The sequence below is a fragment of the Python bivittatus genome, unplaced genomic scaffold (genome assembly GCF_059951505.1).
Source record: "Python bivittatus isolate LINGU-HERP-01145 unplaced genomic scaffold, Pbiv_v1 ctg000700_np1212, whole genome shotgun sequence".
Taxonomy (NCBI): Eukaryota; Metazoa; Chordata; class Lepidosauria; order Squamata; family Pythonidae; genus Python; species Python bivittatus.
Genome location: NW_028277098.1, coordinates 54,831,376 through 54,859,246, shown reverse-complemented (window position 1 = coordinate 54,859,246; position 27,871 = coordinate 54,831,376). Strand labels below are relative to the sequence as shown.

Below are 27,871 nucleotides of genomic sequence, written 5' to 3'. Positions count from 1 at the left end.
CTTGTAGTCAGAGCTAAGCAAACAATGTGGAGATGAAATAAAATGAGATATTTGAGCTGAGCAAGAGTTGAAAGACCAACAAGATTGGCCCCACCCAACTACAGGGTAAGACTATAATTTTGGCTATCTTTCTCTGGAGAAGATGAAGCCCAATGACTGGGCTATCTGCGTTCTGTAACCCTGCCACCATCTAAAACAATGGATAGCATTCTCCATAGGACAGCTGAGAACTACTCCCCACAATCCTAATCTTCCTTACCTGCTGAAAAATTCGCGCTAGAGGATACTTCAGTCTCTGCTCACCATCATCTATGAGACAAAGATAATTTCTTATGGGAAGGGCCATAACCCAGGAGATCAAGTACATGTTTTACAATTCAAAGGTGCTGGATTCTATCTGTGGTATAGAAACTATACAACTCCAGTGTCTAAAACTCTAGAAAACCAAATAGATTGAATATGGTATGACATTCAACTTTCCTCAGTAGATTATGTTCCTATTGGAACATAAGGGGCATATAATATATCCAATTAATTTTGGCCCCATGATTGACTCACAACAATCTAGTATCTTAAGCCAACTTTAAGAACTGGCTTGTTCTGGGTAATCATGGCCACTGAATCTGGATAATTAGAAAATACTTATTTTAGAGTGTGGCACCAATGAAGGTTCTGAATGTGGAACAGACCATTATTGGTAAGTGGATCTTATGGAAAACATAGACATGGAAGGAATATTGGTGTCTAAGGTCTTAATCAGCCAAGCTAAGTGGCAGCACCTAGACAACCCTGATAAGTTTTGATTTGGGGATCTCTCTTTCCCAGTATAGCTTGCCACTGTAAACTACAGTAAGATTATTTGAAAGTTATCCTTTCATATGGTAATTTTTTGTGAGAGAAATGTTAATTACACTGGGGAAAGCAGCCAAAATTGCATGTTCCTTATCTTTTCATGCTCCTCATTGACAGAGCTATATTAAAGCAATTCTACACATAAGACTACATGCGACACATTTAAAAATGCAACTGCATAAGCTTGGGAAAGAGGGAGAGAACATTAACGGAAAAGGATTTATTTAGCTCTTTCCTCTCTTGCTGCAATCCTGTAGAAAATCCTCTTCTTAGTATTTAAGTTGAAGGGGAATCAACTAAAGGGATAAATTATTGCCAAAGCAAATATCCATTTCAGTCCGTAGCACAAAAAATAAAAGAGTGAAACTCCCTCATCATGCTGCTCTGATCCAATTACTACAGCTGATTCTTGGTGCTTAAGTGCTGGTCCTCTATATATCTCATTGATGGAAGCTACAGATGTCAGAGCTCAGTTTTAAAATCCTTTAATAAGCTTGCATAACCTTGGGAGGTAGGAAAGCTTCTTTCCAAGGGAAAACAGGCCAGTGCTGTCTTGACCTTTTGGACATCCTCCTCCCATATACACCTCTGATTTTCAGTTATGAGAGCAGAAGTAGAGAAGGGCTGGAATATAAAAAACCTCTGGCATATTTAAAATTCAGCTGATTCAATAAAAAGCTTTTCACTGTTGTAGTACCTGTTGACATGTAATCAAGAAACAAGTGCCTTTCCAACTCATTTTGGTATTTTTTAAGATATGGTGCCTCAAACAGATAAAAACAAATCCTCCTCACACTCCTCCTGGGAATTCAGGCAAATGTTAATAAGTGGTATTCTTACACCCAAAGTTTCTTCCTCCTTGCACATCAGCTGTTTCACTTTCTTTCATTTCCATCCCAGGCTCTTTTCTAAGGAGTTGGAAGGACAACTCCTAGTCCCTAAGTGGGCAACTTTTCAGTGGCTGAGAATGGACACAATGGATGCTTAATAGTGAAAGGTGATAGACCTTGTATTACACTGTTTCATGCTTCAAAATGGGGGGAAACTATGCCACTGATGTTTTACAGATGACATGGTCCAAGGGAACCCTAGGGCTGCAAGAAAGAGATTTGGGGGCCTTGTGCAGCTCTGGGGTCTTTGGCTGTCCAGAGAATCAATCTTACCCCTGTTTTCTGCTAACTGCCGGTTTCGGGAGTTCTGCTGGATCAGCCTCTTCATATCCTCCAACTCTGCGTGCTCCCTCAGGTGATGCCGTTTCAGATTCTCCACATGTTGCACCATCACTTCTGCAGCCCGACTCATGCGAGCTTCCTGCAGGAAAGAAAGGAAGGTATTAATGAATCCAAGGAGTGGAATAACAAAGGGAACTATGATCAAGCCAGCCCAACCTTCTTCAAGCAGATCGGCAAACAGGTTCACTTGTTTCAACCCTAATTTTTTGTGGTTGTTCAGATCTACATTGACTACTGAACACCACAATAAGATATTCAATAATTAACTGAGATCATGAATATTTTGCATTGGGGTAGATTACCATCCCCTGCTAGATGACTGATTTTTAGACTCTAAGGGAGGTCAGACCTGGTTAGTGGAAGAAGGCAGCAGCAAAGCACTTCCGTATTGCTGCCAAGAAAATGACATGAAGTCACATAGCAATTAAGCTTGACTCAAAGGAGTTTTTACCTTTTATAGTATTTCCAAAATCTCAAAATGCTACATTTTGCTAAAGCAGCCTTATTAGCCCATACTGCAGGAGAAAGGAAGCAGAGAGATGGTGACTTGCCTAAAACCATTTAAGGAGAATACAGGGACCAAGGTTTGAACTGGAGATTTCCTAGTCCTGGGAGAGTGTTAAGTTTTCTGTTCAATTTTACTTCATCTAATTTGTTTAGTTTCAAATGTGGCCTAATCATATAAAACTATCCAGTGGCTAAGTTATAAGCAGGTTGGTTGTTTATCTCCCCAAATGTAATACCATTAGTTAGCACTGCTAAAGAATATGTTAATAGGATTCGTAGCTGCAAGTGTTGCTCCTTAAGGCTACATATGCCATATATATTAAGACTGTGTAAACAATATGCAAATATTGCACTTTCTTTCCCAAAACCTGGACTGGTCTCCATGTTACCAACATAGTACAGCAGATTCCATGATTTTGCAAATTCTTGGCGGAAAACTTTCTGATGGACCTTTTCCTACCGTGATACTCTTTTCTGACAAAGAGAGGAATGGACAGCTATTTAGCTTTCCATCTACAATGTGCTGGAATGATACTACAATTGAATGGATTGTGGGACATTAAAACAGTTCTTTAATATCAGGGCCATGTGGCTCTTATCTAGGTGGTACAGTCTCATCAGCTCCTCAAAGTAGCTTAGCGATGATGTCTGAGCCAGAAATACACCACTGATAAAGGCATTGTAAACATGCAACTGGAATATTATCCTTCTTGGTCCTGCGACACTTGAAGATGGGGTAAATAATCTTAAAAGCTTGCAATATGGATGCTACCAATAGAAAAGAATATATATAACTCAGGGTTGAACTGTGGAGTCCTTGGTGATTTCTGAGCTTGGTTGTTTGCTTGCAGACATTTCATTACTCGACTAGGTAACATCATCAGTGCAAGTGAGTGGGGTTTGCTCCCTTTTATATACAGTGGGTTGCCCTGCCAGTGTTGGTGGGAGTGTGGTTTTCTCCTTGGTAGTTCCTTGATTAGGATATGTTTTCTGCTTGCTTGTTTGTCTGGTGTTAATCCCTGCTTCTCTGGGTTTGGCTGCTGAAGAAGATGTGTTCTGGTCTTTTTGTTTCCTTCTTAGCTTTTTTATTGTCTCTTGAATGGTGTGTAAATGTGGTTTCTCTCTATGTGTCTGTTGATGGTGATTTGTCTGAATGCCAAGCTTCCAGGAATTCCTTAGCGTTTTTGGATTTGGCTTGTTCTAGGATACTCACAGTTTCCCAGTTGAAACTATGGTTGAGTCAGTCCATGTGTTGTGAGATTAAGTTTTAATTGTGACTTCTGACTGCTAACTGGTGTTCATGGATGAGCTCTGCTAGTCTTCTGCCTGTCGGTCCTACATAGTGGCTGTTACAGTCCTTATACTGTATGTTGTAGATGACTCCTGTTTTTTTCTTCTTGGGCTACTGGTCTTTTGGTTTACTTAAGAAGTTTTGGAGGCCTTTGGTTGGTTTGTGTGGTACGATGATGCTGTGTGGTTGTAATAGTCTGTTGGCTGTTTCTGAGATGTTTTTGGATCTTACCCCATGGAGTTTACAGTGAATCAGCTTCCTTCTTCCCTGGTACTAACAAGCCAACAAAGTATGGCATTTTTACCTGGTTTCAGTGTGGCTTCTAGGAAACTAGAAAATCAGAAAGGAATGGGAAGTAAGGGTAGGGAAGACATGCTAGGTTCATTGTACTGATAAAACATGAAAACAAAATACATTGTTTATAAGTAATTCCTATGCAGTTTAACCTGCAAGCAAGCTTTCACCTGGGCTTTCTTTTGGCAAAGTAAATGTGAATAGATTTTGTATGTGGCTTTATCTTATTTTTTGACAAAGTATCAGAGTATTTGTAAACTGCCTCTATGAAGACCTCATGCTAGGTTGAAATGTGTAGGGCTTACCAACTAACATAGTTTTTCCTTGTTTTATCAACAAGCTCATCCTAATATTTCCACTTTTGTACCAGGGGTTCTTTTTTCCTTTCTGTTTTTCTAGTATTATTTTTGCCTGCTTGCTTGCTTGATTATATGCCATCAAGTCATTTTCAACTCCTAATGACCACCTAGATAGATTTTCTCTTTGATGAACTATCCCTAACCTGTTCTTTCAGGTCTTCAGGTACACTCATAGCCATTATGTTTGGTTATTATTGTTATGTTTGCTTTTTTAATGTTTATTCAGCACAAGATATAGACAGATTCACATTAGAAGATGGTTCCTGAGTAATAATAACAATAATTTATTAAACTTGTATGCCGCCTGACTCTCAACAACTCTGGGCAGCTCACAGCAATCAAAGAAATTCGTTTGAGGAATAATAGGAAACACATAGGATAAATGGAAGAGGGTACGTTGCATATGACACATGTGTTCTATATGTTTTCTATATCCTGAAAGATGCCATGATTTATACATGTGGCTCTGTCAGACCAGCCCAAATTTAGCAACTGTCCTTGCAATGATCACATAAGATGATGATTGTTGAGATCAATAACAATCTACTCATCTTTCCAATAATTCAGAGTTAAAATGACAGAAGTAATAAACACGGTGAGAATATATAGATATGGAATATGTACTAAGCATCTCACACCCACTGATTTCTCAGGTCTCAGTGCTGCTGAGAAAAATGTTACCCAAATTCCAGGAAACACATCAACAGAATAGATGCATCAGACTCCATACTATCTCAGTGTACACTTTCCAGTAAAGTCAGTTTCTGTGGCCCATGCTGTGCCATTTGTCTGAGGAGAGTAGCTAGCTGTAACTACCAGGACATCTTTGTCCCAAGTCATTTTTACAGATGAGATTCAACCCACTCTTGTTTAAATCAATCTGAATGTAATATCTATACTTTAGATTTTTCACTTACAGCAATATTCATAGATAACATACTGTAAATAGTATAAGAGGAATTCAGAGTATGTTTTTTCAGTGTTTCTCAGAGTTGATGGCCCTAATCTACAAACTCACCTGATGGACAGCTCCTAATTTCTCTGCTGCACTTGTTGCCCGTTCAATTGTTCCTGCCAGAATTGCTAGGCTGTTCTGTAAGTGTTCAACCAGTTCCTTGCACTTGGGATCCAAACAGGCCTGATCCAACTTCTGGATGGGTAAAACAGAGATTCTTGGATTGACTGAAAGAATACCTACTAGGACTTCTTCACTGGACTTCACAAGAAAGACAATTCTCCAGACTGGATCAATTCATTACCAATACAACAAAAATTGACCCAATTTCTTGCAGAAATCATTACACGTAACCTGCTCAATAGTACCGTACACATTGTGTTTTAACCAAATTATCTTAATTGAACATTGATCCCAACAAAATCAAAAAGCAAGCTAGTTATGGTTTAGCTTTTAATGAAATTGATAGGAAAAGTCCAATAAGTCTGGATTCAACCCATTCTCTGCTGGTCCTCTCCCTTTTGAGATTTTGGAAGTCCAATGCTCTTGATGGCCCTAGATTACCATCCTTATGGTAATGCAAATGCAAATGCAAAAAAAAAATAGTCAAAAAGCCAAGAAAATTACTTCACTTGCCTGCAACACTGCCCGACATTCTGCCAACTCCTGCTGAATATTCTCTTCTGCTGTGTTCCATGCTCGCTCTTCTATCTGCATTCGCTGTCTCAGGGTAAACATATCGCAACGGAAAGCCAAGGCTAAGTGCGCAAAAGCTGCCTGCCAAAGAAGGAAGGAGAGATCATCCAAATTGTACTACTGATGGAACTCAACCATATTCAACACTGTTTCAGAATCAAAACATTTTGGGGAGACTGTGAATGAATAAACACTAGGCCAAAATAAACACTAGGTCAAAGGTTCTAATTTTCTGGAGGAAACAGAAAAGGGAGTCTAAGATTTTCTGACTCTTGTCAGTTTCTTGTCTATGATCAAGTTTCAAGAGAAAGTCAAGTGCATCTATGTATTTCTATTTCTGTATTAAACCAGCATGACATTTATCCATGCTATAACAAAAAAGCGGAGAACCAGTTTGGTGTAGCAGTTAAAGGCACTGGGCTACAAGAGGAGACTGAAAGTTCTAGTTCTGCCTTAGGTACAGAAGCCAGTTGTGGGCCAGTCACTCTTTCTCAACCCCAGGAAGAAAGCAAGGGCAAGTCACTTCTAAAAATGTTGCCCAGAAAACTCCATGGACTTGTCCAGGCAGTTGCCAGGAGCTAAGACTGACTTAAAGACACTGACATGAAATGTCACTTTTCAGGATGACCTGGTCATCTCAAATTATTAATTGTTTCAGACAATTCTAGGACTCATACTCTTTAACTAAGAAAACAGTGGTGTTTTCCAAGCAACAATGTATTATGGTTTAATTGTTGGGAAACTGAAATACAAATATTGTTTCCCTGCTGGAAAATGTCTGGTGTCACAACAAATAACACGCATTCATCTATTATATGCTCTCTAGTGATACTATAATGTAATAAAAAGGAATTAAAATAATTCAGTCTTCTGGTGTGTAACCATTTGCCAATAAAGTCAAGATTGTTAGGGAAGCTCAACTTAATGCTAAAATTATGCAAACATCTTTGATGAGAAGAGATGTTCCTCACTAAGGGCAATCGTACACAGACATAGTTGGGTCTCAGAACAATATAATGTTCTGCCTCCAAGCTAGTCATGAAACCAATGATTTTATAACAGCTATCTCGATAAGCCTCAGAATATCTTCTGAAAAAGTTGAAATGCTATGAATTAGAAAGAATCCAGCCATCTGGACAGCAATGCTCACCTCCACGTCTTGCTCTGTCAAAGCCACCCTGCAAAGAAAGTACAAAATCATACAGACTAGATATTAGTGATTTGGCAAAGTTCAAACAGCTTAGCAGAGGAGAGGTTCTGTAGCTTCCAACCTGGAGAACTTCACCCATGAACCTGGAGAGAATGCAGAAAAACCTCCCCCACTATTGCAACCTTGATCTCCAATTTACAGAACATGTGAGCAAATGTATTCAAACTGGTATAGCTCAGAGGGATGTAAGTGCAATAAGTAACTCAAATTTACAAGGGGAAATACCTTGTAAATGATATGGCAAGATTCTTTATAATTTATAATGGTTTCAGAGATGCTGTTGCTAAAGGTGATACAAGCTCCAAGCAGCTATTGGAGTTCAGTTATGTTCACTTGAATTTTAAGGCCATTTTAATGCCAACATCTAAGAACAGATCCCATATTTTACGGAGCCCTTCCCACTCACAAAAAACAGACAAGCAGGCATATGAAAGGCAGTCCTGTCAGACATGTGGAAGGCTCCTACCTATGCAAACCCAGCCTCTGAAGCACAGAAAGCTCCACCAGTGAGGTATTCAGTGCATCCTCAGAGGAATCTGATTCTAGACAAGAAAAGTTTAAAAATTAATGTGGAAACGGCACAAATTGGAACTAGATAAAAAATAAAGATTCTTAGTTGTCCATTGAGGTTATCTTATTTGGCTGGAAAATGCAAAGGTATGGCAGGCCAGTATCTGGAGACGAGTCAAAAGCACTTGAAATATAAGTTACATTCCTGATAAAACAATTTGCCCTAACAATTCCTGTTAGTGGATGGTTACACAATAAACAAATCTGAGCATTTCTTTTTACGCAGACTATAGTAGAAATCATCCAGATAGAACATTAATCTGGATCCTTTTTCTTAGACTAAACAGCCATTTTAAACAGCCTAAGAACATGCCTAAGGTGTTTGCTTATTTCAGTAGCAATTTCAATATATGGTTAACCTGTAGCACTCATTTTCAAATTCTACAGCAGCACACCTGAAGAAATTTCCTGTTGGGGAACATGCAAATGGAGAACATGTTAATCTTTTGGAGATGGGGAAAGTTGGAACTGGGAAGAAAAGGAAATAAGCAATACTAGTCATTCCTGGAAAGCTAGGAGCATAAATTAAATAGATAAATAAAAGGGAAAACAGAACTGGAAGAAATGAAATGAAAGGAAGAGAACTGTAGAAAAGAAAATGGATGGGTAGAATTCTGAAAGACATATTGAATATGAAATAAAAACAAGAGAAAAACTAGAATATATGGAAGGGTAACAATGCAAAGAGAGGAGAACACAAGGTAAATCCAGCAACAGATTCATTCACCAACCTTCATCACTGTCACCACTGTCTTTGAAGTGCACTGCTTGGACTCTGCTCCCTGGGCTGCTACTCTTTGCTGGCTCTTGGGATCGCACCACAGAAGGCTGCAAAGGAAGGAGAGTAGTTACAACAAGCAACAGAAATATAGACACACATTCCTTCCTCAAGATGGATTAGATCCTCCTGGGGAAATGGCATTACCTAGGAAAAAGGCTCATGACTCTGCCCCAGCTATACCCAGAAGAGTAGGCTGTAATCAATAACCAGCTGAAGAGAAAAAGATCCTTCATATTTTCTTCTTTTAGAACATTGGTGTATTTGTTTCAAGCCCCACATCTTGGTACAACAAAGCAAGAGAGATTCCAGTTGAATGATATGCCCCAAGACAGTCTTCTCCAACCTGGTATTTTCTGTACATCTTGGATTACAACTCTCAGAATGCCCAGTCAACCCATCTGAAAGATACCGAGTTGAAGAAAGATGTCCTGGAAAATACTCTGAGGACAGCACACACAGTGCTAAAGCTAAAGCTAAGCCACTTGAGGCCTGATCGACACTTAGCATTAGAAGAAAACTGGACATCCCCTCTTGAAAATAAGACATCAATTGTAAAACTATTCTAGCCTTACTTACTCTGGCTTTGCTATCACAGCTTTGGCTTCTTTCATTCACCATTCTTTCTGATTCTCCTTCTGAAGCGGCCATTGTTTCTGGGGGAACAAGTACAGAAAGATTCATACTCTTCTCAGCTTTTATCTGTTGCACCCATGAGAACATTTCCCATTCAACCTAAACTCAAAATCTGGCAACGGGTTTGGCATCATCCATATACTTTGTGCATCTTAGGACAAACAAGAGCAGAATACTAGAGGGCTCATGAGTTGAAAATGAAAGGGCCAACAGCTCCTCGTGTTCCTCCTTTCTGAGTGGGCTTCTTCTAGTTACTCAGAAGGAACAATATGAGTTCCAATATGCAGGGCAAAGGTGAGTTATCAAAGAACCGTAAGCCTTTATACAGAGAATTGACAGATGAATGCTTCTGCTGCTGATTAGGACAATGGGCTGATAGTATACAGAGTCTAAAGCAAGTAGAAAATCTTAGGTCAGCCATCTCCAGTCTAATGTTCTCCAAACATTTTGGGGTCTGAGCTCCCAGAATTCCCAGGTAGCATAGGGATGGCAGCGTGGTGCTCTTGAGACTTGATCATATAAGCGTGACCACGCAACTGACAGATCGATGTCCTGAATCAACGACTTATTTTTACTTTAAGCAGAGACATCTTGAAATAGCAGTAACATGTCATCGTGGTCATTGTAGCACCACCTGTGCTTCCAGTGTAAAGGAATGTAGAGATGATCTTGGTGAAGGAATAGATGAGCCTTTAAGAAAGGGCAAATCACAATTCAGTCCTGGGAAAGTGAAAAGCATGAGAAAAAAACTCAATAACCCTGTCTTGGTTTTGTTTGATATAAGATGGGGGCAAAAAGAAACTCTGACAATTTTCAAGATTCTGTTATTATATCCTACCATGATAAAGTAGCATTCTTGGAATCCTTTTGGTATCTGTTTCCTGACTTGGCCTACCTCAAAGGGATGACATAATCTTCCATCTAGCATGGAGACTTTCCAAACCAGCATTAGCCAGTGACCAAAGCAAGGTGTTCTGGCATGAATATGCTTTACAAAGGGCAGAAGAATAAAAAAGGAGTGGTGCTGATGTTAAGGTGGCAGTGAGAAATAACCAGCCAGAGGCTTATGTCAAACAGCCACTGCATCCAGGATAAACTGTGGCAGGATACTGGCTCTGTTGTAACTGAGAAATGATACAGCGGTAGGCCAGGACAGAAAGAAACAGGTAAAAGTGGAAAGAAAATGTGGGAGTGAGAGTATGTTGCATTCTTTCTCCCATTTAATAGGACCCTGAAAAGCTTACTGAGCACTAGACTTGTTACTGTTCTATTAGAAGCAAGGGCAATCACTCTCTTTGAGTTGCAGTCACTTCTGTTGAAGGGCAGCATCTCAAGAAAGCTGCTGACTTTTGAGCAATGAAGACCCACCAGCCACTAACGATACTAAGTTTTGATCAATCTTAACAGATCATATCAGGCTAGCACCCCATAAAATTAGGAGACAGACCCCTCCCTACCCCAGAGCTCTTGATTACTCCTTCCATGCCCAGGCTGCTTACCTGCGTCCAAAGATGGCCCAAGTCCATCCAGATCTCCCAGATGCTGTATCTGCATTTCTTTGCTGAAAGGATAATTAGGCTTGATTAATTACTATGAAGCTCGAGCAGCAAGAGGATGAGATCCTCAGTGAAGTGGATGACCTCTCTGCCCAGCTGAGTGTAGAACTTAAAACTGTATGGGGTTTGCCACTCCAGGAGAGATAACCTTGGAATATCTGGCAGGGTGTGTGGACATAGGGGCTGCTTTTGCAGTGTGATCTAATCATATGGAGTGCAGTAGGTATCCTTCAGTCCTCCTTTCCCTCCTAAGCCTCACCAACTCCACAGGCACTGGCTGGCATGGAGTCAGCTCTCTTACCTCTGCAGTCCCCTGCCATTCTCTATGCTGGACCAGGCTGACCGCCAATGCTGCAGTCTGCTGTGCCTTTCCCTCCCTGGCGGATAGACTGAAGGCTCCCTGTAACTGTATTTCCCAAAAATCTGTGAGTCACAAAACCACAGAAAGGTTTTGATTCATCACATTTTAACTCTACTGACACCTTTCCAGACTTCCAAGCGGACTCTCTTAAATGAGCGCCTTCTCTAATCCAGGAAGTAGGAAAAGAATTTTTAAAAAAACTACAAGGCCATCTGCTGGGGAAGGCACAGAATTGAGTGGAAAGGATAAGTAAAGAACTGACTGCAATTGGACTACTAGTTTTGCTAGCAATGGTAAAATTTAGCAGTTAGAACAAAGCAAACCATCTAGCACGCTCACTGCTCAGTACAGTTACCTCTGATTTGCAAATCAGAAGTATTTAAGTCTATTCTTGGTTCAGCTGCTCAGCTTGATGTGGACTACAAACCCCAGCATGCTAAGAATTCTGGGAGTTGTAGTTCAAACATATCCAGAGGCTACCAAGCTGAGGAAGAATGTATTAAGGTTTGCATCATGGATATGTTGCAAGATTCTTCCATTCTCTTTCTGACAGAGCTATCCAAGCATGACACCATATAAACCACAGTGAGCTCAGCTCATGTGGACAGTTCGAAGTGTAATGTGCTGTGCAGACTCAGAACAGAATTAATTCATATGTACATAAGTAAATCAATGATAAGCGTATGGTGTGACCAGAGCCACAGATGCTGCATCTCCAGATTAATCTTGAAACCATCTTAGTTCTGATTTGAGTCACACACACACACACACACACACACACACAAAGGAAACTGGTGTTTGTTGTTATCTAAGAGACTACTCCAGGAGGCAAAATACATTTTTGTGCAGCTTTTGTTTGCCCTTTTACTAGCAGCCTCCCTTGTCACTAATATTCTGCCTCATTTTCCCCCCTCTTGCAAAACTGTAAAACTAATATTTATGTTTGGTAATGAAACAAAGAGGTAGGGAACAGAATCTGAATAAAACTTCCCTAAGCAAGCTGGGGAAGAACTGCGGAAAATAGTGATCTGCAGTCCAGACAGCTCATGCCATGACCAAGATTTTTACCCCAATAGCTTTGAGATACAGAAAGAAATGGAGTACAGCAAAGGGGACTGATTCAGCTCAGTTTATGTGAACACAGCCATTAGATTCATTGGATCTAAAGTTGCCCCACCTCCATCCTTCAAACAGCACAATTTCTGGGAGAATAATGGGGGTCCCTGGAGTGGTTACAGCCCCCTTCCTCCAAACCACTGGTAGGGGTCCTCTGTCGCCTCCACCTCCACTAGAAGGCCAGGGAGGTTGGGATTACTCTGTCTCTCTTTTAGACAATTTGGCAGAACAGACATTAACTGAGCCCACATTCCCAGCTAACACCTAAACCATGGACAAACCAGTCAATTAATACCCTTTCACTGTTTATAACTTCATACACGTGCAATCCTTTTCCTCCAGATATTTGATCCCTGTTTAAATGTCAGGCATCACGTGCATGTATGAATTTGATTTTCAGCACTGATATCTTCAAATCTGCCATCAGACTTTGTCAGTGGATTTTTTTCTCTTGCATCCCATTTGAGATTTTATTCATCTGTTCCATCGGGCCTTGTTCTTTTCAGAGGCAGTGACTTTAGTTGAGTGGTACAATATCTGCTTTATCTGTGGAAGGTCCCAGGTTGGCATTTCCAGGCAGGGTTGCCAATAAGTACAGACAAATGAGGGACTAGGTGGAATGGTCTATTTTGTATAGAACATCGTTTCCTAATAGGTAGCAGATTTGCACTTACTGCAAATGCAAAAAGTTTCTATTGATATACTTGTTTTGTTTAGGAGAAGAATGGGCAAAAGAACCAAGAGGAGACAAGGAAGCATATGGAAACACTATTACTTTATGGGCATATTTGCTAAATGCTTCCAAGTGGAGGAATATAAATCAATCAATTCAGTACTTCACGTACACTGATGGCTAGATGGATTCAGTGAGCTAGACTGTTGAACTGCTTTGCTGGCTACATTCAGTTCAGCACTGACCATGGAGAAAAGAGAGAGATTTAGGGCCTCCCACACAAAACTGCCATCACCTGGAAGCTGTCCAAAACTGCTCACCATGATAGTTTCCCTACATGGCAATTTATTACAGGGCAGCAGCTTGACATGCAAATCAGGTCATCATGCGCAGACACAGTTTTGGAGTCTTGAAAATGCAGAAGAAACGCCGTAGTGCTTAAGCAATCAGATAAATACAGAAGCCAGATGAAATAGGAGTTCAAACACAGGAATGCAGAAGGCAGATGAAGAAAGGGCTACAGGGAAATGGGAAAATGCACTTTAAGACAAAATGAAAGGGCTAGGGTAGTTGGGAATAAATACATTTTTAAAAAAACAGGTTAGTTTGTGAGGAAAAATCATGTTTATTTCATAAGAAGAAAATATTTTCATTTCATTCCTCCCATCTGCTGCATAGTTTAACAACTCATAAGCTATGAGACACAACACAGACAGCCATCACCATCTTAATTTTTGTCCCTGTAGCCAAATAGTCACAGCGTCACAGCAGGTGGCAGCAGCACCGAACTGACCTTGGTTGATTTGAGAGAATCTGAGCAAGGACAGTTAGCACTTGGATGGGAGACCAACAGGAACTCCTATGGCTTCAGATTAAACTGAGAAGTAAAAAAAAAAAAAAACTGGAAGAAGACAATGCTAAATTATTTCCATATTGTTGCTGAGAAAAGCAACACAGAGGCATCCATGAAGTCATGCAAAGTCAAGCTCAACTGCAAAGAGACTCTCTCTCTCCCTCTGTCTCTCTCTAATCTATTTACATAGTTGCCCTACTCAGCGCATAGCTCAGGGAGGTATATATGATCAGTACAGGTAGTCCTTGGTTTACGATGGCAATTGGGACCAGAATTGCCATTGCTAAGTGATGCAGTCGTAAAGTGTGATGTTGCATGACCACACCACTTAGCGACAGCAGTTCTGGCAGTCCCAGTTGCCATCATTAAGCGAGGACATCACATTGACTGTGACTTCCAACTTCCTGCCAGCTTCTCTGTTGACTTTGCTTGTGGAAAGCTGGCAGGGAATGTCAGAAATTGCAATCATGTGACCACGGGGATGCTGTGATGGCCGGAACTCTGAGGACCAATCTTAAGTCCCCCTTGTTCAGCACTGTTGCAAGTTTGAATGGTCGCTGAATGAATGGACATAAGCTGAGGACTACCTGTAACAGGAAAATCAATAAAAAGCCCATAATAGAGCAAAATATAAAGCATAATCCAAACAGTAAAACCCAAACCCAAAGTGCTAAGAAAGAATTTCATGCAATGGGTCATATCACTCCCAGACCCAATGCCTGAGGAAAAAAACAGATCTTTAATGCCTTCCAAAAGTTACACATAACCAAAAAGTAAAGATACTGGAATGGATATACATCCTGATTTATTACATGTATTTAATTATATGCACATTCAGATGTGTCTTTTTCCCTGGATGGACGATGTGTCCTGAAAGCCAAAGTCTTGTATCAGCACTGGCAGTGGTGGAGCTGAGCTAATAAAATCCAATGTTAGCCATGCATTCAAAGAAACAGAAACCATATATGAGCAACTGTGTGCTGAGAATACTGTAACCCTTATATCAGCACACGCACAGAATCCATATAGTACCTCTGTGCTTCATTCAGCGTTTTCACTTGTTTTCTTAAAACAATTTTCAGGATCCCTGAAAGTACCATTTACTCTTTTAAGAGCTTCTGACCCACCATGAAGTAACTGACTATTGCCTTGACTTACCTGCAGGCCCGTCTTTCTTTTCAGGGTCCCAGGTGGGAAAAACAAAGGCGAGGGGGCAAGGCCGCAGAAGGTATTTCTGAGCTGCATTACCACCACCACCGTCAATGGGGCATTCCTGTTTTCTGAGAGTACCAAGTACCTGTTCAGGTTTGCTCCTTCTCACAGCCTGTTTATTATCATTGTAACAGAGAAGCTACTGGGAGCATTGTCTCTTTTAAACCTGTCCCACGGAAAGCAGCTGTAATCCAGACCAATTAAAATCCAGTCTGCATGAGGCAAACCAGAAGCAGCAAGGGAGGGGCTACTAAATACTGGAGAACTTCTCTTTTAGCTTCTTGCTGTCTGGGCTCTTAGTCCAGGCTCCCAAGTGCTAACCCTCAAAGTAAGGAATATGATAAAGAAGTAATGGCTTAATTCAGGGATTTATTATTACCACCATCAAATTATGCTTTTCAGTCCCCAGAGATCTCTTCCTGTATAAACCTCTTACCCGCTTGAGTTCGTCCCAAGTCAACCCATTGTTCCCAGAATTGGAACAATTCTGACTTCCTTTTGACTACAGACATAATCTGCATTTGTATCATCATACAAGTTCAGTGAAAGCGGCAAAAAGTGATTAAAATGGATTGGACTATATCCATCTTTTTTTTTCCTTCAAAGTTATGCACAGAGATTTCTAGACAATCCGAAAGAGACATTTGTTATTGAAAGTAATTTTACCATATTGTTTGGAAGGTGCCATACAACTTGCCATTTAAATCCAAAGTGCATAAAAATACGCTCACCAATAAAAGCAATTAAATCACAGGAAAGGAAGGAAAGCAGAACAGGAACACTTAGATATCTAATATTTGGTATTTTGCTTTGCACAACAACAATCTTTGGACACCTTTTTCTGCTCATAGTCACTCTTTCCCCTCAGGCCTCATCATGTATGTACTTAGCTGGCATATTTAAAAGTATTCTTTAATCATCTTAAAGACAACTTTTAATTGGCACAACACTATCTCTTGGAGAAAGTTATTCTTTATTTCAAAACTCCTTTAAATGAATTACAAGAGAGCAAGAGAGACAGTGCTGTTGATTTTTCTTTCTTTCTGCACTGCCTTCCCCACTCGTATATCAAACATTTAAATAACTGACTTACCCTAAACAGAATTTGGAGTGTCGTCAAGCAAAGAGAGTCAAAAGTGTAAGCTTGAGGGAAGAGGAATGCTCTGAGAAAGGGTCTTCCTCTTTCTCTGGAGATACTGAAGTTAAACAGCAACAGCAGTTTCTGCTCTGCCTCTAAACAAAGCCACTGGCTTCTGAAGACCAGGTCCTTGGGCTGCTCCTCCTGCTTGGAGGCAGACGCTCTACAGCATTAGCTAGGCTTTGCCTCTTAGGAATGCACTTTTACTGCAGCCGGAGAAGCCCCTTGTTTATACGAGGGATGACGGCTGTCTTGTAAACACTGCCTATTTATGATGGTCTAGCTCTTTCTGGCTGTATGCTAACAGAGGTTAACCTTGAACAAAAAGTTAACCCTGCCTCATGTTGCAGAAAGGAATTCCACCCTGCTGCTCAAAGGAGAGAATAGTTTGCCAAGGCTGGAAATACCATGAAAGGAGACCTGTAAAGAACATTACTGTTGTTTCTAGAAGCTTATCATTTTTGGAATCACATCAACATCATTTGAGATATCTCAACTGCTGCTGTTCACCCAGTAACCTCAATCAGGGCTTAACTGAGTCCCAATTAAGTCATGCTCAACAAAAGACCCAACTCAAACCTGCTAGAACGTTACAGCCCATTCCTAAAATATATGAGTGCCTCTGAGCATTCGCTGAATGAGGCCACAATGTTTAGTCGATAAATGAAGATTAACTTGGCAGCAGATTAAAAAATAAAGAAATGCAGAACTAGCAAAGACTGGGATGGAAACGTGCTGTCTTAGGAGAAGCATTATTTCTTTTTCTCATTCACATAGATGAGAATGCTTCTTCTAAGACAGTGCCTGCTTCTGTGATACATGTGTGCAGAATCCAAACAGAAATATATTGTTGGAACTTTTAAAATCAGAAGTACTGCTGCAATGATATGCAAATTTTATGCAGATAGCCTCTCCCACCCTGGTGCTCTCAAAATTGGTTAAACTACAGCTCCCATTCTGACATGGCATACTAGCTGGGAATAACTGGAGATGTATTTCCAAAACAGCTGGGAAAGGTTGATACGAGATATAATTAATAAGCAAGCAGTTTTCCTCTTTTCTTGTGACAATCCACAGGCAGCTCCAGTACAAAGGAAATTATATAACATTCATGGTGTGTCGATCCCAGCATTTTTCTGCAAGGAACAAAATATCAAATGCCCATTTCCTGACCTAATTTCATTGGCACTGAGTGACAGCCACAAGGCTTCTACTGCTTCCAACAAAGTTCCTTGTACTATTTCAATCTTTCCTTAAAGTAGCTTTGCTGCTTTTAATCAGACTTAAGCTGCAGTGATGTCTGGGTACTTCACTGGTTCCCAGATGTCACACACTCAACACTTCAGGCTCTTCAAAAACTGCTCTTTGCTCAGGTGAAAAGTCCTCCCAAAATCATCTCAGCAAATCGGGATGACTTGTCTGCCTTTCTTTCAGAATCCTGAAATTTTCTCATGCTGCTGCCATTTCTATCAGTGGTGAAGCTTACCACTGTGTGCTTTAGGTTAGAAGTATGAACTATACTTGAAATATATACATTGATCTCCACATTGTTGACATGAATTCCACTGAGATGCACCACGAGGATAATAATAGGAAGTTTTCTGAAGTTCTCTGTAATCATATAGTTTGATTTAAATTTATGACATTTGATATGCTCATAAAATCAACTGGGACCTTATCACTAACTGGAACATTGCAGACAGTGCAAAAGTTATTTATCTCATGATTTTTAGCCAGGACCAAGTGTACTTTTCTCTCTCAAGCATTTCCGCAGGAATCATCTCTGGGGGGCAGCTATGTAGGTGGGTTTGACGCAAACAGTGGGTAGGGCCAGAGCCAAAAATGCAGAACACATTATTACAGTGATGCTTAAGTTTGTGAACCCTTTTGAATTTTCAACTTTTCTGCATAATTATGACCTAAAACATGATTCGTTCTCTACACAAGTCCTAAAACTATATAAAGAGAACCCAATTAAACAAATGAGTCAAAAACATTATTCTTGTTCATTTATTTATTGAGGAAAATTATTCAAAGCTGGGTCTCTTTATCTAGTTTTAGGACTTGTATAGAGAGGTTTTAGGTCACATTTATGCAGAAATGTTGAAAATTCAAAAAGGTTCATAAACTTTTAAGCACCCAATGTACCTTTCTCGTGCTTGCTTTTTTTCTCCTTTCCCTTTCACAACGTATTTTTCTTTCTCATTTTTTCTGAGACATCTGTGGAGCAAATGACTGCAGGAAAACCGTATCTCTCATCATAATTTTGAAATGAACTCTTGCAGTGGGCTTTGGAAATAAGACCAAGGGGTCATGAATAGCCGGGAGTTGCAGTCTCAATCCATCTGCAAGGGCTAGATTGGAAGACAGTTTGTTCTATTGCAAAAAGGGAACTTTTAAATTAACTTGGTTGTTGCTAAGTTATGAAACACCAAAATCAAACTTAACTTGGTGACTTTGTCAGAATGTACTTTTTTTTTTTTTTGCCAACATGTCTTTTGCCAGTGTCTCCTTACAGAGTGTTTATTCAGCTTCCCAATCTAGCCTACAACCGTGAGCTTTCCTGATGGCTTCTCACCCAACTACTAACCTGATTTGAACTTGTTTCTTCAGTATCAGCCAAGATCAGCTAGATGTTGCCATCTGCTGTCACTAAACAGAGCATTTCTGCAAATTAGACTAAAGCTTAGTTCTTTACAGTTAGCAGAATAATGTATCAGGCCCAAGGCACGTAAAACTAGTATTTATAACTCTTCCATTTCCCATTACATTCTGTGCTCCGGTGGTATGCAATTTTACAAGATCTCCAAACTAAAATGACACAACTGAATTCTGAAGATTATAAATGTTTCCCTTGTAGTTTTCTTTGTATTTAAGATACAGTGCTTTTTCAGATTCTTTTCTAATTATTCTATCTGTAAATACCAGCTCCATTTCTAAAAAAAGCAGATTTTAGAGACATTTGTTTTTAATATAACTGTGGGCAATATAAAGACCCATTTTGTTGTAACAACCCATATCTCAATGACATGTAGAAAATACAGTTTTGACTGAGTGATTTTTAGAATTAGTAGGTCCTGCATTGTAAAAGCAAGCAATCCAGATAATCATTCTCAGGTTCCCAAGTACCAATACATCCATAACCACAATATGGATATGAGACACCAGGTTTTTAGGAAATTTGGAACCACAGACTTTTATCATAGTTGCTATGCAAAATGCCTTACCTTATCTAGGGGACACTGAAAACATACCATCTGCTTCTTGGGACATTTGAGCACTTGCAAAAGCCAGAACACTTGAAACAAGTTTGAAATGACTCCAGTACAGCTAGCTCAGAAGACCCTCAGATGTTTTGGTTTGAGCTCAATAGTTGTTTCATGCTCAGAATATCTTGCACTCCCCAACTTCACCCACATAAAGTGCAGGGTTCTTTCCCCCTAAATGACGAGACAGATCATTCTGTAACAGCCGACTTCGTTCAGTAAGATATGATAAAATGCAGCCAGGTGCATTTTGATAGGTCTGCAATATAATCCTTGCATATAGGAAATTGTCACCTATGATGCTAGTAAACAATATGCTCATTTTTTAGGTATTTGCCAATTACATTTTTTTCTGTGCAAAAGAAGTTTCTAAGTCAAAGTATGCTCTAATATGGCAAACTGATGCCAATGCTTTGTGATCTTATTCTATCCCTGCTAATGGTAAAGTATCAAGACATTTATCTCCTCCTCCAGTGAATTACTTACTGGAGTAGGGAGAACCAAAGAATTGGGAGGTTGCTCTTTACTGCAATTGCAAAAGAAAACTGGTCCCATCAGCTTGAGCAATATCTCAGCTGCAATAGAAAAATGGTAAAAATATTTTCCTGCAAAAAAACAGGTCATAATTTAGTTAAATTAGCATATGCTTCATATGCAAAACTACCCCTTGAGAAGATCAGTCTAGAAAAATTATTTTCAGGCGATTCAGTTTGCATTCATACCTCATAAAAGCCAGGAATTTTTTACAACCGTGCTTTGCACCAACTGTGGTGAATTGCTTTGCGTCTCATGCTAAACTTGAAGACTGGGGCTGCATGAGCCCTCCAAGCCCTTTTCTGTGGCTCTACTAAGTTTCCTACCCCTTTGAGATGAGAAGTGGTGAAACAGATATATAAGGCTTAACTCTTCCCCCACCCACGTGTATTTCTACCTACTTTGCAACCTGTTCATTTTGTCCCTTCCAAAATTGTTAAGTATTGACTGTGACCATCAAAAGATTTCCTATCTCCACGCTAAATGAAAAACTTATTGTTAGCTTTATGCACAAACCAAGTTAGTATGAAGCAGTGTCCCTACTATTAAAGCTTGAGCCTTTTTCTGAGTCATCTCATTTCTCAAGTATTTGAAAAGTTGTACTCTTAAATAGAGAGAAGTCAATGAATGGATTTGACAGATTGAAATTATATTCTTTCACAAATTGAAGCAAACAGTTTGTTCAAGTTCAAAAACTGAAGTAAATTCTGTAATTACTCCCAACTACCCTCAGTAGCCTGATTTTTAAGGAATTACTATTTCCTACAAGCATGACTGTTTCAAAGAAACAACTCCCTATTCTGGCATTTCAGATTTGGGGAACTGCTCACTCTCACATTCTGCACTCTTGGTTTACCACAAACAAGCCATGAGCACAATCCATATTCTGCTACTTACTGATTCTCGGGTAACAAAAATGCTGAAGAATCCAGACATTCTTTAGCATAATGTTCCAAAAAGGGAGCTATGCTTGTTCTAATCCAGTAACACACCCAGTTTGCTTTTCTGCTTATGACAGAAATAATATGATTTCTAGTTTGGACACATGAAACTACATATTCCTTCACTTAGGGGAGAGCAAAATATGCTTTAGAAAGTACTGTATACCAGTTCATAATAGGCCAGAATTTTCTGAAGTCCAGTTTATCATGTTTGAACGTGACACCACACGCATTGAACAGTTCTCAGTTTAAGAGAAAGAGTTAAATATTAAGGAATTCCATGTACTATGATATTATAAAAATCAAAACTCACACACTCATAAGTTAGCTAAAAAGAACTGTATTGTTAGCTGAAATATATATATCTATATTGTCATTAATACAGGCGCTGGGGTTTCCCCATGGTGCTTTTGATGTACAAGGCACGCACATTTTGCCAATTTTTCTTCAGCAAAGATACAAGGAAGTTGACTGCCAAATGAATGTTGTAGACCAATTCATCTTCAGTCATCTTCACATGACCAACTGCCACAGCAAGACACAGCACCTGGAAGAATACAAGAAAATACTCAATCTGTTGTGACAGCAGGGGAAGAGGAAGAGAAACCAAGGAAGATAATCTGACAAGCCATTAAAGCTCAGTAGCGTGACCTTTGGAAAAGTGACTAATTACAGGTTAGTATCAACATGAGAGTAAGGTCTTGCCTAACTGAGGACAGTACATTGGTGTTGGCCCAGGATTTGCCAGGCTTCTCCATTTCTTTATTTTGCATCAGCAAAAACAATCTCAGGTTGGTAGGGCCAGGATGTACAATTTTCCACAGAACTGGAAAGATGCAAATGGCTGAAACTGGGGAAAGGATATAAACTCCTTCAGGAAAACAACTGCAGTGTTTCTGGGAATCAAATAACTTTTTTTTTTTTTTTAATCTGCACTCAGTTGTTACCGACTCTGCAGTGACTGCTTTGGACAAGTCCTTTGCAGTTTTCAAGGCAAGGTGTTTCGGAAGTGGCTTGCCAGTGCCTCCTTCCTAGAGCAGAGCCCAGCTGGTGAGCGCAGGAGGCGGGGTTTCCGTTGCTTTGCGCCCTTTTCTGGCAAGCACGGTTTCGCGCTTACCGGCAACTGCTCCCGACTCCTTTTTGCAAGGCGCCTCCAGCATTTTTCTTCCCACCGGAGTGAGAGTACCCATTTATCTACTCACATGAGTTTTCGAACTGTTGGGTTCCTTTTACAAATTAGGTAAATCAATTTCATGTTGCTTTTGCCTTCTTCCTACACTTCACTGATTTTTGTAGAGAAAACCCACTTCAATAGACACAAGTAAATATATTTTCCCTATTCAGCTCTTCAGATAGATAATTTTCTTGAGGCCTGCTTTACTTTAGAGAACACGGGTAGTCCCCAGTTTAAGAATGAGTTCTGTTCCCAAGATCTGTCCTTAAGCCAAATTTGTATGTAAGCCAGAAGAGTATTACTGTATAATACCATATAAGTAGTATTGTGTAATTAACTTGAACCATTGCATATTTAACCCAAATCATTGTGTATTTAACTCAAATTTTGATACAATAGGCTCTGTTCTTAACGATGGGTCATCTGTAAATTGGGCATTCTTAACCTGGAGACTATCTATACTAGAAATTAATTTTCCAATAAAGATACCCACTGCCAAATTTAAGGAATTAAAAAATACCTTTTTCATTTGAAACTTGATTGTGGATTTCACTTCATCTACTTTGCCCACCATGTTCTCATTGTGAGTGAGGAGAGAAGGGAACTTGCCAGCCTTGTTCAGTCCTGGCCCCAGGATTCGAGGAATTTGCTTGATCAGGGACTCAGAGGCCAGGAAAGCATCATATTTCTTGGCTGTATAAAAAAAAATACATGGCACTGAGAACACTCAAGGCTCATCTCAAGTATTTGCAAACAGGGTTAACAATATGGAATGCAACAATCTGGACTCATGCGTATATATAGTCTCTAGTTATACATATCTTTCCAAAAAAAGAAAGCGTATTCCGCATGCCCAGGAACATTTCAAGTGTGCTTCTCTCAGGCACAAAAGAGATTCAACGTGCCCTCAGAATCACTGCATTTTGTTCAGTTGGGAGCCAACATAAAAAATTCTCAGTGCTTGCTTACAAGCTCATGTGTGTTCCTAAAACATGATCTGGAACAGTGGTTCTTAAAACTGTTTGACCCAATTACCTCTCTTCCTGGTCTTGGACAGTATCATTACCCCCACAAAAAAAGAGATTGTTGTTTTACAAAAGCATCTCAGCAGCAGTCCCAAACTGGATCCTCAATTCACAAATAAGCAATTACAAATTGCTTCATTACCCTCAGGATGTGCCCAATACTCCCTTGGGAGTAATTATCCCAGTTTAAGAACCACTGGTCTCTTTGTCAAAAACAGCATTTTGTTGGAGATGTAATAAGGACAATGCCTCTTTAAAGCAAACATTTTTACAATGCCCTATACTTATTAAGTTTTGGGAGAAAATAGTGGGCTATATAAACATGATTGTGTGACAAAACTTAAAATTTCAGAGGGTAATATTCTTTTGAACTATATACCTAGTACATGGAATTTGACATCTGGACAACATAAATGGATTCCCTGTGCCCTTACTATGGCCAGAAGACTGATAATGCAGCATTGGAAAGATAAATGTATGGCCTCATTTATTCAATGGATTGAAGATTGATTGCACTTGCTACTTATGAGCGGATTGTCTATAGACGTAGATTCTGTATGAACACGTATAATGAAATATGGGACTCATTTATACAAGATACAGTAGGTTAAAAAACATGATAGTCATATAAATCTATTAGAAATATATATGTACTTGAATAATATTTGTATTAGATAAGCATATATAGAATTGAAATTGATATATTAACACTTTTTTCTCTGTTGCATTTTTTTCACTTTTTTGTTAAACCAGTTTTATGTATTTTATATGTATTTTTTTCCCTTCTTTTTGTACTAATTTTTGTTTTAAAAATAAGAACCACTGGTCTAGAATGTACAGAACCTTGATCATCAAACAGGAAGGAACATGTCTTGGTAGATAATGATATTCCACAACTACTGCCACAGAAACAGTCATGTAAGCAGTTCCAAATCCATCAGCATATATGACAAAAGAAATTTAGAACTGTGGATACAAGTTGCACTATGCTAGAAGGCTATGTCACTTGCATAAAGGAGTGTCTTTATACTTTGGGGGAATAGAAGATATGGATATTGTTCATGTACATATTCAAACCATATTCTAATACAATATTTTAAAAGCCAATTAATATTTATTGGGTTCATATCTCACAACAATCGATCATCTCTCAGCAGCTTGCAATGAACAATTTAAACATATAGATTACCAACATAAATAACAAATGAAAGATAATGAAATAATAAAAATGGCTCAATAGATTAAGTCATCCAAATTAAGAAAATATTCTCCAGTATAATTTGGTTTTAAATAACCTCCTAAAGGCCAGTAGACAGGGCTACTTATTGAGGCTATTAAAATGAGTGCTGGAAATAGTAACATGTATTTGCAGGAAAACTCCTACAGCATAACATAATTGGAAAGCAATTAACAAACAGCACAATTGTTAGGATACAAAATTATTTGAGATCAGGGATGCAACAGAGTTTGCAGAACATGGATCAAACCCAGCCACTTTATGTGGCACAAAGGTAACAACACCAAGGATAAAGGTTCATTTAGATGTAAATAAAACTAAATATACTTGGTATTAGTAAGCCTGATTTTAATAAGACTATGCAGCACTTCAAATCTGATTTCATAAAAGTGCTTCGGAGAACGGGGAAAGTTAGCACCTGTCTACAACTTTTTAAGTCAACCACATCTCTTCATAAGATCAAGAACCAACTGCTGAGGGAAGACCCATCACCCCAAAAAACTCCTTTAAAGAGTGAGGTACAGCATTCACACATTACCTAGAACTAAATCCAAAGTCCTGCACAACCACAATGCTTAATTTGCTTACCCATTTGCCACATTACCAAAATATCTCTAGCTCCATCCCTTTTCAACCCCAAGGACTCAGATTTTGTACCTCTGCTTTATCTTCATTTGCAGGTTTTTTTTGGGGGGGTGACTATACCATGCTGTTTTTCACTATTTTATTAGCCACAAGAATGTAAAACTGCAGTGCATCTAACATAGTATGGACCACAAAGAGATAATTGGGTTTTATCCAAGGTCAACATTTCAGAAATCCTGTTATTTTGCTCACCTAGCTTCTTCACTAACTTCTTGTTCTTATTCAGTTTTTTAAGGGCCTCTATATCCATGTGTGGGATGTCAACGGCTTTGGCTTCATCACAATGCTGCTGATCCCCCAGGACACAGACAGAGAATTTGGGTCTTGGAGCAGACTTGAGCCTGGGAGAGTAAAGAGGTTATCATAATAGCCACCTCCTATCAACAAAGTTATACAAAATGGCAAAAGAACATTCAAAACTGGTGCTGACAAACCTTACCAGCCAGCTAGTATGTCTTTGCCGACCAGGATCTACCTCTGGCTTCTTAAAAATGATCGGCAGGATCAGCAAAAGAGCCTCACCACACCTCCCCTCATGTTTTAAGACCCAGGGTAGGGGTCCGTCCAGCCATACCCACTTCATACAGTGAGGTGAACTGAACTACCCTGGCAATTCAGCATTGCACCCAGCTGCCACAGACTTTAGCAGCCAACAGGCTGTATGAATGTAGACCAAATTCAAAGACTTCTAACAGGGAGAAGGGTGCAAGCAGAAGGCTGGGTGGTACAGGAACAGTGCCAAACCTGACAGTGCCAGAAAAACGCTTGTCCTTTTGCGGGTCATAGTTTTTCAGACTGATCTGCAACTCCACAGTCTCCAAGAACCTAGATAAAGAAAACAGAGTACATATTTGGGTAAAAATTGAGAATTGAGTACGTTAGGAGAAAGCGACCAGATGACCTCCAGAGGTTCTGGATTACAACCTACACAGATTACATGTTTATGACTGAAGTTAATTGGATTTGAACTCCGAAACATCTAGAGGGCACTGAATACATGATCATTTCAATTTAAGGTGAACTTTACTTTCTAAAGAAAAACATTCAGCCACGAACAAATCAGTACTAATTGAGCAAATTATTCCCTCTATGAATTGCTGCAAACAATGTTTTCATTATGCAAGCTTACAGAACTTTTCTCCAAAATCTAACCAAAAAATAGCTTTCTGTTTAAAAATGTAAAAACACTATTTTGTTCTCCTACAGGAAAACAAAGTTGAATATTTGTAATATTTACCAAACTTCGCAGCTGAAACTGATTTTGACACTTCCAAAAGAGAGGTAGTTCAACTACTGTCTTATATTGCTATAGTGAACTTTCCAACATGGAATGACAATTTGCTTCTTGGAGGACTAAGGCCTACTGTTTTTCCAAAAGGTTCAGGATGTTACAGTAACCTTGCTGATTCCAACTCCTGTTACTCTGCCTTCTCATTCATACAGTTTCCCAAACATTCCACACCATGATCAGATGCAGCTCCTTTTTTCTTCCAACTGCAGAGGAGCTTTGCCAACTGCTAACCTCACTCTCTCTGTTATACAAGGCAGTGACATGCACACTACAGCTGTAGCAAACTCTGGTGTGTGCTTTACTCAAATTAACTTTATTTAACAGGTCCACTGAAAGCTTCTTACTTGCGTGGCTTTGCCTGACTTCCTTGAAGGACTTCCTTCACAGCTTCGTACAGTGTATCACGGGAGACTTTGCTGCTGTGAAAAAACATAATATCCCAATTTAAACCCCTATAGACTTACAGATTCCAGCAATGTACATGAATGTTTTTGGGTTCAAAGAGAAGCAACACCCCCCAATTATGCTATTTACACAGCAGTTTCCCTTTGATATGGCTCCTCATTTTCATTCGTATTGAAGGAGAGTAGTGTCACGAAGACAAATCATGCTTGTTTTTAAATATCCAGGACTAGTAGCAACCACACAGAAAAATCACTGCTGTGTAATTCCGCTACCCAAAAGAACCACGTCGTCCAAGACAAGCTATGCAACTTCAATACAGAACACACTCGGGCCCGATTCCATTGCAGGGGGAAGGGGACCGCCTTAAAACTGCTCTTTGGTTGCTGAATTAATCACCTACCGGAGCAGCCCGCTTCAATGGAAGGCAGCTCGGCAGAAAACAGCCTTGGATCGCGATCTAAGATCTGAATCATGGGGGTGCGAATAACACTCAGGGATACTTAATCCTCAAGACTGACGGTTAAGATGGGCACGTAGAAAAACAACGTGCGTTTCTGCCCCGCGCTCCTGCCCCACTCGCTCGCCATCCGCGACCCCCATTCAAAGCTACCCAACTGAACCCCGAGAGCAAGGATGGCGGCGGATTTTACTTAAGGCCTCAGAACTCTATCTAGACCTACCTCATGTTGGCGTCCCACTTAACCGGAAAAAGGACAAGGCTCCCACTTCCGCCGGTGTTACAGCGCCTACTCTCGCGAGACGCGCAATCAGGCAGCCTCGTGACTTCAGCAGCTTCGGGCTCGGGGCGGGGTTTCTTCCCGTCTGAGGCTTAATCGGGGCCGTCAGGAGGTGGCGCTTAGCGAGTGACGTGTCATTTTCGATTGAAAGGAAGTGCGTAGCCGAATAGCGTTGTCCCTTGGTCCGGAGTTTGCGGCGCCTTTGAGGATGGTTTTGGATCGTTGCAATCGGAGCGTCGCGAAGGCTATCAGTGAATTAAGAAACGGGTCCTTCTCTGATGCCCGTAATTGAAGAGTTTGGATGGATTCTGGAATAGGTCACAGGAG

General features: G+C 39.9%; 2 protein-coding genes across 3 annotated transcripts in view; both read right to left on the bottom strand.

Annotated features, from left to right (window-relative positions):
- Positions 1-16,435, bottom strand: part of LOC103059318 (uncharacterized) — a 31,338-nt gene extending 14,903 nt beyond the window's left edge. The window contains exons 1-10 of the mRNA XM_025165643.1: positions 16,245-16,435; positions 10,880-10,941; positions 9,324-9,400; positions 8,698-8,794; positions 7,863-7,938; positions 7,337-7,364; positions 6,127-6,267; positions 5,554-5,685; positions 2,016-2,163; positions 260-309 (exon numbers count right to left, since the gene is read on the bottom strand). Of these exons, the coding sequence (XP_025021411.1) occupies positions 260-309; positions 2,016-2,163; positions 5,554-5,685; positions 6,127-6,267; positions 7,337-7,364; positions 7,863-7,938; positions 8,698-8,794; positions 9,324-9,400; positions 10,880-10,934 (804 nt within the window). The 5' untranslated portion in view covers positions 10,935-10,941; positions 16,245-16,435. The remainder of the gene's footprint in view (positions 1-259; positions 310-2,015; positions 2,164-5,553; positions 5,686-6,126; positions 6,268-7,336; positions 7,365-7,862; positions 7,939-8,697; positions 8,795-9,323; positions 9,401-10,879; positions 10,942-16,244) is intronic.
- A 4,919-nt stretch (positions 16,436-21,354) lies between these two features.
- RPL10A (ribosomal protein L10a) lies at positions 21,355-27,639 on the bottom strand. 2 transcript variants are annotated; one of them, XM_007426578.4, is made up of 6 exons: positions 27,488-27,639; positions 26,747-26,821; positions 25,856-25,936; positions 25,304-25,452; positions 22,725-22,897; positions 21,355-21,577 (listed from the first exon to the last, which is right to left on the bottom strand). In XM_007426578.4, exons 1-6 carry the CDS (start codon positions 27,490-27,492, stop codon positions 21,407-21,409), a joined length of 654 nt encoding a protein of 217 aa, XP_007426640.1. In that variant the 5' UTR covers positions 27,493-27,639; the 3' UTR covers positions 21,355-21,406. The 2 variants fall into 2 exon arrangements, with proteins under 2 accessions (XP_007426640.1, XP_088009846.1); XM_088153720.1 differs by lacking the exon at positions 27,488-27,639 and having other exon boundaries at positions 26,747-26,835.
- Positions 27,640-27,871: the final 232 nt, after the last annotated feature.